Source organism: Dipodomys ordii, unplaced genomic scaffold (genome assembly GCF_000151885.1).
Source record: "Dipodomys ordii isolate 6190 unplaced genomic scaffold, Dord_2.0 Scaffold121, whole genome shotgun sequence".
NCBI lineage: Eukaryota > Metazoa > Chordata > Mammalia > Rodentia > Heteromyidae > Dipodomys > Dipodomys ordii.
This window is the reverse complement of record NW_012267337.1, coordinates 2027901-2036859: the sequence shown is the minus strand read 5'-3', so window position 1 is coordinate 2036859 and position 8959 is coordinate 2027901. Positions and strand designations below refer to the sequence as shown.

The window sequence follows — 8959 nt, the reverse complement described above, 5'->3', positions numbered from 1 at the left end:
CTGTGGCTCAAGTGGTAGAGCGCTAGCCTTGAGCTGAAGAGCCCAGGCCCAGAGTTCAGGCCCCAGGACTGGTCCCCCCCAAAAAAAATACTGGGAGGTTTGGGAGACTAGTTAAGTGACAAGAGCGCTTGTCTAGCATAAGCAAGGCCCTGGGTTCGATCGATACATTATTAAATCAGTCAGTAAGCCTTGACCCCTATGCTGCTAGATTCATTTTAGTTCCACTCTGAACTCATCTCTTAATATTCAACATGGCCGCATGCACATCTTCAAACAACATGGCCGCTCTGCCAGAAACAAATATGGCTACCATGGCCTCACTGTCCCCGGAAACAAGGGAGCTGCCAGAAGCAACACATCCGCGATTCCTCCAGCATTTCCAATAGCTATCATTACCGCTTCAGAAATAGTGTGGAGCCGGAAGTGGCTTTTGGTTTTGAATTTCTTTCCGGTTAGCCGTGGGGCGTGAGAACGGGGTGTTTCTTTCAGAGAGGGCTGGGAGGTGCTTAGTCCTTCGTGCCCGATTCGAGGAGCTCTGGAAGATTAGCATGTCGGACACGTGGAGCTCCATCCAGGCCCACAAAAAGCAGCTGGATTCGCTTCGGGAGCGGCTCCAGCGGAGGCGGAAGCAGGACTCCGGGCACCTGGGTGAGGCGCGGGGAGCCGGGGCCAAAGCCGGTCGGGAGGGAGCGAGCCAGCCTGGAGAGCGAGGAGGCTCCGAATGTGCGCCCTTCCCCCGGCCCTCCTTCCTCCCCTTCCGCAAGCACAGCCCTCCTCCCTCCCGCGGGAAAGCCGCAGTTTCTTCCGCTCGCTCACTTCTGCCGGAGCGTCCCGGGGCCCCGCTTCGGTCACTGACCCCTCCCTTGCAGTCTGGGAACGTCCCTAGGAGTCCTCCGGGACCCGGCAAGCAGAACTCCCGCTCCCTTTATGTGCGCATCCTGGGTCTGGGTGCCGTCCCTAAGGTCTAGTGCTCTAACTCTGAGCCACAACTTCACTTCCTGCATTTTAGTGGTTAATTGGAGATGAGTCTCATGGACATTTCTGCCTGGGCTGGCTGAGAACCGCGATGCTCAGATCCCAGCTTTGGGTAGCTAGGATTACAGGCTTGAGCCGTTTGTGTTTTCCCTCGTTTTAGCGATTTCTTTGTATAGCAATCATTTCTTTACGATCTTGGGCACTGTAAGCCAGGGTCTGACCTTTAGGTCCACCCACAGTGGCCCATACAGTTTGCACTAGATGTTGCAAAACATGTGGAAAACTGGCATTTACATACATAGCAAGAATGTGAAAACAAAAAGCATTTCCTTTTGTCTTTGAAAGATAATTTTCTTTTTCCGTTTTTGACTGGCAGTCCGGATTAGCATCCTCCCAAATACATATTTCAAAAGGTAGTCCTTGAAGCTACATTACCAGGCATTTATATTTCTCTTCAAAGGTATATGTAGGCATTTTTCCACCAGATAATGCACATATTAATGCACACTGTCTCTCTTTTGCCAGTACTGAGGTTTGAACTCAGGGACTCCTGCTTTTGATAGGCTGGGGCTCAACCACTTGAGCCATGCCTTCAGTCCTGCTTTCTTTCTCTCCCTTTCCTTCTCCTTCCTTCCTTTCTTTTCCTTTACTTTTTTAGCTGGTCCTGGGGCTTGAACTCAGAGCCTTGGCACTGTTCCTGAGCTGCTTCTGCTCAAGACTAGTTCTCTATCACTTGAGCCACAGCTCCACTTCTGGCGTTTTTGGTAGATTTTGTGAAGAATCTCACAGACTTTCCTGCCTGGGCTGACTTCAAATGGTGATGACTTCAGGTGTGACCCTGGTCCTCGCCCTCTGCTCTGCTTTTTGCTGTTAATTTTGGAGATGCAGTCTACTGAACTTTTCTGCTTGGGCTGGCCTGGAACTGTGATCCACCTGATTTAAATTGCTAGGATTGTAGGAGTGAGCCACTATCCCTGGAGCTTACTACAGATGTTTTGACTAACCTCTGTTATCACTTAAATGTAAATATTATGTAAATCTGTATACCTTAACAATATGATAGTGCTTCCTATAACAAGTATTTTGGAGGTTGTAACTAAGCATTTATTATTTGATATTTATGCATTATTTGATTTTCAGAATACAGAGGTGAAACACAGCTTATCACTGTTCTTGTGCTACCCCAAAAAATGTATTTCTTAGAGTTTTCAGACTTAGGAAAACACTAAAACATATGTAATTTATTAATTGTTATGTGAGGTATAAGCAGAGACTTGATAAAAATTCTCATAATAAATAAAAATTTGGGGCTGTGAATGTGGCTTAGTGGTAGAGTGCTTGTCCAGAATGCATGAAGCCCTGGGTGCAATTCCTCAGTACTACATAAACAGAAAAGGCCAGAAGTGGCACTGTGACTCAAGTGGTAGAATGCTAGTCTTGAGCAAAAGATGCTGTTCGACAGTGCCCAGGCCGTGAGTTCAAGCCTCAGGACTGGCAAGGAAATAAAAAAAATTTCTAATACATCTTGATCTTTGTAGCATTACTGAAATCTGATAATTGTTATGAGCTCTAAAATAAATGACAGAGATTTTGGTGGACACCGGGGTGCTTCCTTGTAATCTGAGGCAGATTTATTGGGAGTTCAAGGTGTGCCTGGGTTACATATAGAGTTCAAGGCCAACCTAGTTACACAAAAAACTCTGGAATACCTTTGCTATCTTGGTATTTGTGTTAGTGGTATTTTGTTGCTTTTTTGTTTGTTACTTTAAGTCATCTGGGCGGGGCTGCTTTATAAAAGAAGTTTATTTGGCTTTCAGTTTGGGGGAAGATGAAACTTCAAATAGCATGGCTTTAGCACCTGGACAAAGTTTTTAATAGCTGTATCACATGTGTATGTCTGCATCTCAACCAGATTGTGGGGTCTCTTCTCTCCACATAAACCCCTAGAATTCATTCACAGGGCTCCATCTTAATGTCCCTAACCTAGTCCTTTCTATCCCTGAACACTTTCGTAGGATTAAATTTCTACTCTTAAAAACTATTAACGGGCTGGGAAGGTGGCTCAGTGGTAGAGCGCTTGCCTTGAATGCATGAGGCCCTGGGTTTGATTCTTCAGCACCACATAAACAAAAAGAAAAAAGCAGGAAGGGGTGCTGTGGCTCAAGTGGTAGAGCGCTAGCCTTGAGCTGAAGAGCTGAGGGACAGTGCCTTGGCCGAGTTCAGGCCCCACGACCAGACCAAAAACAAACAAACAAAAAACTATTAACAGGCTGGGAACATGGCTTAGTGGTACAATGCTTGCGTTGCATGCATGAAGCCCTGGGTTCGATTCCTCAGTACCACATCAACAGAAAAAGCCAGAAGTGGTGCTGAGGCTCAAGTGGTGGAGCTCTAGCCTTGAGATGCTTAGGGACAGTGCCCAGGCTGGAAAAACAACAACAACAACAACAAACTATTTACAAAGGATTTTGAGTATCAAACTCTTTCTTCAATGTGAGGACTTTTATATTCAAAACAGCATTTTTAGCTAGGTGCTAGTGGCTCATGCCTATAATCTTAGCTACTCAGGAGGCTGAGATCTGAGGATCGTGGTTCAGTCAGCCCGGGCAGGAAAGTCCATGTGACTCTTATATCTAATAAACCAGGAGAAAACAAAGTGGTGCTGTGGCTCAAGTGATAGAGCGCTTGTCTTGAGCTGAAGAACTCAAGGACAGTGCCTAGGCCCAGAGTTCAAGCTCCACGACTGACCAAAACAAAATCATTTCTAGTCAGGTGTCAGTGGTCCACACCTGTAATCCTCAACTAAGGCTGGGATCTGAGGATCCAGGTGGGAAGGTAGCCCACGCAGGTAAGTTTGTGAGATGCTCATCTTCAGTTAACCAGCAAAAAGCCTGAAGCAGAGGTGAGTGTCTAGTGGTACAGTGCCAGCCTTGAGCAAAAAAAGCCAAGCATGTGGTTTTAACTTCAAGCCCCAAGACCAGCACCAAAACCAAACCAAACCCAAACTGAGCACTGGTGGCTCAGGCTTGTAATCCTAGCTATTCAGGAGGCTGAGTTCTGAGGATCTGAGTTCAAAGCCAGCTTGGGCAGTAAAGTATGTGAGACTCTATCTCCAAAACACTACCAAAGAATTCAGAAATATAGTTGTGGCTCAAGAAGTACAGTGCTAGCCTTAAGCATAAAAGCTCAGGGACTGAGTTCAAGCCCCAGGACTGCCACTCTCCCACCCCCACAAAAATCATTTAGATATGAGAGGGCTGCTAAAGTGCTGCCTGAGTTTAAAACCAAAAAAAAATTGAGAGAAGGCAGGTGGTATAAACATGTTAACTTATTTTCTTTGAAGCACAGCAGGGTAAAAGACACAGGGCAAAGAATTGGTATAGCATTTAATTTGATGGTACATGCCTATATCTCAGCACTGAGGAGGCTGAAGCTGAATATTGAAAGTTTATGCTAGTTCATGCTACAATTAAATTTGGAAGTCTTCTCACCAAATAAACAATGGGCAGTTCCCAGAAACATCCAGAATTATTTTGGCAATAGTGAAAGCTTGGGTATATGAGAAGTCATTTATTGCTGAAGTTCATCTGATGAATGATGAGCGAGTATGAAAGATATATTTACTGGGAATGCAGGAGAATTTGACTATGGACTATATAGACTGAAAATGCCATTTTTGTTTTGCTTCTTTTTCCCTGTTTGTTTTGTTTTGTGTGGGTTTTTTGCTCAGGGCTCTGCTCTTGCTAGGCAAGCACTCTATCTTGAGCCATGTCTCCTCCAGCCCTATTTGCCATGTTTCATTTTTGCTTTGTTCACTTTTAGATTTGCGAAATCCAGAGGCAGCACTGTCTCCAGCTTTCCGTAGTGATAGCCCAGTGCCTACTGCACCCACCTCTGGTGGCCCGAAACCCAGCACAGCTTCATCAGCTCCTGAATTAGCTACAGATCCTGAGTTAGAGAAGAAGTTGCTACACCACCTCTCTGATCTGACCTTAACGTTACCCACTGATGCTGTGTCCATCTGTCATGCCATCTCCACGGTAAAGACCTCATATAAGGATTTACCGCTGTGTTCATGGTCAGATATAATTGGGATTTACCACTTGTTTTTGCCTTCCTCTGTCTTCCTTCTCTAGCCAGATGCCCCTGTCACTCAAGATGGGGTGGAAAGCCTCCTACAAAAGTTTGCAGCCCAAGAGTTGATTGAGGTAAAGCGAGGTCTCCTACAAGATGATGCACATCCCACTCTTGTGACCTATGCTGACCATTCCAAGCTTTCTGCCATGATGGGTGCTGTGGCAGAAAAGAAAGGCCCTGGAGAGGTATCAGGGATTATCACGGGACAGAAGCGGCGTGCAGAACAGGACTCAACCACAGTAGCTGCCTTCGCCAGCTCTTTAACCTCTGGTCTGGCCTCTTCAGCATCAGAGCCAGCTAAGGAGCCGGTCAAGAAGTCAAGGAAACATGCTGCCTCAGATGTTGACCTGGAGATAGAAAGCCTTTTGAACCAACAATCTACTAAGGAACAACAGAGCAAGAAGGTAGGAGTCATATGTAAGTGCTCAGTCACAGTTTTGGCAGAGATTTGCCTAAGCTTAGGCCTTGAGGATTTAGAGTTGTGGTTCTAAACTAGGAGTGATTTTGCCCTAGCTCCCTCCCCTTCAATAAAGACAGCAGGCAATGTCTGGAGACATTTTTGTTTTCACAGCATGCCAAGTGCTATTGGCATCTGGTTGGTAGAAGCCAAGGATGCTACCTTGTATAATAGAGCAACTCCATTCCCCTTCCAAAAAAAGTCACAAAACATTAAGTCTAGTGTCAAGAAATCCAGATTTAGAGAAACCTTTATTGCTATGTAGCCCAGACTTGTTTCCAACTCTCCATCTTCCTGCCTCAGCATTGGAATAATGGAATTACAAGAGTGTACCATTTACACCCTTTTAAAAATATTGTGTGTGTGTGTGTGTGTGTATGTGTGTGTGAGTGTGTGTCCATCCTGCAGGGGAGGAGAGAGTGTTCCTAAGCTTTTTTTTTTTTGGTCGGTTGTGGGGCTTGAACTCTGGGCTTGGGCACTGTCCCTGCGCTCTTCAGCTCAAAGCAAGCGCTCTGCTGCTTGAGCCACAGCGCCACTTCCAGTTTTCTAGTGGTTTATTGGAGATACGAGTCTCACAGAGTTTCCTGCCCGGGCTGGCTTTGAACCTTGAACCTTTGAACCTCAGATCTCAGCTTCCTGAGTAGCTAGGATTACAGGCGTGAGCCACCAGCACCTGGCTTCTATTTTAATTCTTAAGTGCAGATTTGTGAGAAAGGGCCATGGCAGATCATATGATAGAAGGGCAGTTTCCATATTGTTTGCTCAGTTCTTCCCTTAGAAATGAATGTGAAATAATTTGTGGAGATGATTTAAGAGCTGATGTGATCTACAAACTCCTTTTAAGACCAAGGCTTCTGTCACAGGTCAGTCAGGAGATCCTAGAGCTATTAAACACCACAACAGCCAAGGAACAGTCCATTGTTGAAAAATTTCGCTCACGAGGCCGGGCCCAAGTGCAAGAATTTTGTGACTATGGGACCAAGGAAGAGTGTATGAAAGCCAGTGATGCTGATCGGCCTTGTCGAAAGCTGCACTTCAGGTCTCTTGGAGGGAATGTGGGATGGCTTTCTCAGAAGCGGTCATATTCTTTCTTGTCATTCTTTCCAGTTTCTTTTTTTTGGGGGGGGGTCCGGTCGTGGGGCCTGAACTCTGGGCCTGGGTGCTGTCTCTCAGCTCTTCAGCTCAAGGCTAGTGCTCTACCACTTGAGCCATAGTGCCACTTCCGGCTTTTTGCTTATGTGGTGCTGGGAAATCAAACCCAGGGCCTCAGGCATAGCAAGCCAAGCGCTCTACCACTGAGCCACCTTCCCAGCCCCTCCTTTCCAGTTTCTGATTTGGCTAAGCCGTAAACTATGAAGGTACACTTAAACATACATGGGATGGGATACAGACTTCACTTTCAAATGGATAGGAGGCTTTTCCTTAATGGCCTCTTCCAGTAGGGTATTTTCTGTTGCTGACCCACAGTGAAAATATATGTCTTGGAGAAATAGGAACCTTGCCTCTTAGGGCAGTGTTTTAGTCTGCTCTATCCATCATCCAAGCCCTTCCTGGACTTGAAAAGAAACAAGAAAGCCAAGTCTTTGTTTAGAGAGGAATTAAAATTATTTGTGAACTATAGATTGCTTATCTAGTCTTTTCATCAAACTCTAATAGAACATATTAAAGGAGGTAAGTAAGATAGGAGACTTTCCACTATTTGTGAAACTTGAATTGTGGGATGTACCTCTGAAGTACCATCTTAATTCCAATTCTTCCTTTTTTCTTTTGTCAGACGAATTATCAATAAACACACTGATGAGTCTTTAGGTGACTGTTCGTTCCTTAACACATGTTTTCACATGGATACGTGCAAATATGTTCACTATGAAATTGATGCTTGCATGGATTCTGAGGGTCCTGGCAGCAAGGACCATACACCAAGCCAGGAGCTTGCACTTACACAGAGTGTTGGGGGTGACGCCAGTGCAGATCGACTCTTCCCACCTCAGGTACCTCTGCCCAAAAGTCATCTCAATCTGTGGACTTATGTCTGAGTAAGGCAGCCATAAATGTAAGATAAACCAGGGCATAATTCAGCAATCTTCCTGATTGGGAATGGAGTGGGACCTGTACCTTTAAGAGTGTCAGAAAATCAGATAGAAAGGAGGGATCAGGGCCACGAATCTATGAAGGAAGGTAAGATGACCAAATACCACCTCACACAGTGGATCTGTTGCGATATCCGTTACCTGGACGTCAGTATCTTGGGGAAGTTTGCAGTTGTGATGGCTGACCCGCCCTGGGATATTCACATGGAGCTGCCCTATGGGACGCTGACAGATGATGAGATGCGCAGGCTCAACATCCCTGTACTGCAGGATGATGGCTTTCTTTTCCTCTGGGTCACAGGCAGGTAATGTAGTTCAAAGATATGTAGGAATGGCAGCTATAGTACACAGTAAGTAAATATTAGGTTTTTCCTATCCCTGCTGTTAAAAGGTATGACTGATACAGCCTTTTCCCTTATGGAGCTTTAATGATTGAGTGTAGCAGAAATACTCAATCTAACTGTATTTGCTCCTTGAGAAACATAGGCCATTGAGAATAGATGATATATTTAATCTTTTCATGTTTTGATATGCCCTTGTATGTAAATATGCAGTGAACATCTACTAAAAAAACAAACATGCATGTCTTTATAGGGCCATGGAATTGGGCAGAGAGTGTCTGAACCTTTGGGGGTAAGTAACAATTTTTTAAAGTTTTCCCCGAGGGAAATAAATACTTCTATAGTTGTAAGAATTACGTTGAGAGAAGGGGTGACACTGTCTTGATTTATGTAACTGTAACCCCTTTGTACACCACCTTTATAATTAAAAACAAAAAATTATGTTCTGAGTCCTTGCCTCTAGGTGGCACTTGTCTCTATAGTGTGAAAGCCTGGTTAAAGCTCTCTTTATCATCCAGTTATGAGCGAGTAGATGAAATTATCTGGGTGAAAACCAATCAACTGCAACGCATCATTCGGACAGGACGTACAGGTCACTGGTTGAACCATGGGAAGGAACACTGCTTGGTAAGTAGCAGTAGGGCCCAATTGAATAGGAGAAATTGATTTATTTCAAATAGTTCAAAAGCCGTGGTTTCATAAGGTGATACTGTTCTGTGATAAGCAGGTTGGTGTCAAAGGAAATCCACAAGGCTTCAATCAGGGTCTGGATTGTGATGTGATTGTAGCTGAGGTATGTGTTGAGGCATCTAATTTTAACATTCTTACTGTTGATGTCAGATGTATTTCTTTTCTTTTTTTTTTGGGTCTGGTCGTGGGGCCTGAACTCTGGGCCTGGGCGCTGTCCCTCAGCTCTTCAGCTCAAGGCTAGCGCTCTACCACTTGAGCCACAGTGCCAC

The 8959-nt window shown here is 45.0% G+C and overlaps 1 protein-coding gene across 1 annotated transcript in view; it reads left to right on the top strand.

Moving 5' to 3' along the window:
- The first annotated feature begins 403 nt into the window (after positions 1-403).
- The window catches only part of Mettl3 (methyltransferase like 3), a 10678-nt gene continuing 2122 nt past the window's right edge, over positions 404-8959 (top strand). Inside the window, exons 1-9 of the mRNA XM_013029670.1 lie at positions 404-648; positions 4798-5015; positions 5112-5516; positions 6433-6608; positions 7344-7560; positions 7777-7964; positions 8254-8292; positions 8519-8627; positions 8728-8886. Of these exons, the coding sequence (XP_012885124.1) occupies positions 549-648; positions 4798-5015; positions 5112-5516; positions 6433-6608; positions 7344-7560; positions 7777-7964; positions 8254-8292; positions 8519-8627; positions 8728-8886 (1611 nt within the window). The 5' untranslated portion in view covers positions 404-548. The remainder of the gene's footprint in view (positions 649-4797; positions 5016-5111; positions 5517-6432; positions 6609-7343; positions 7561-7776; positions 7965-8253; positions 8293-8518; positions 8628-8727; positions 8887-8959) is intronic.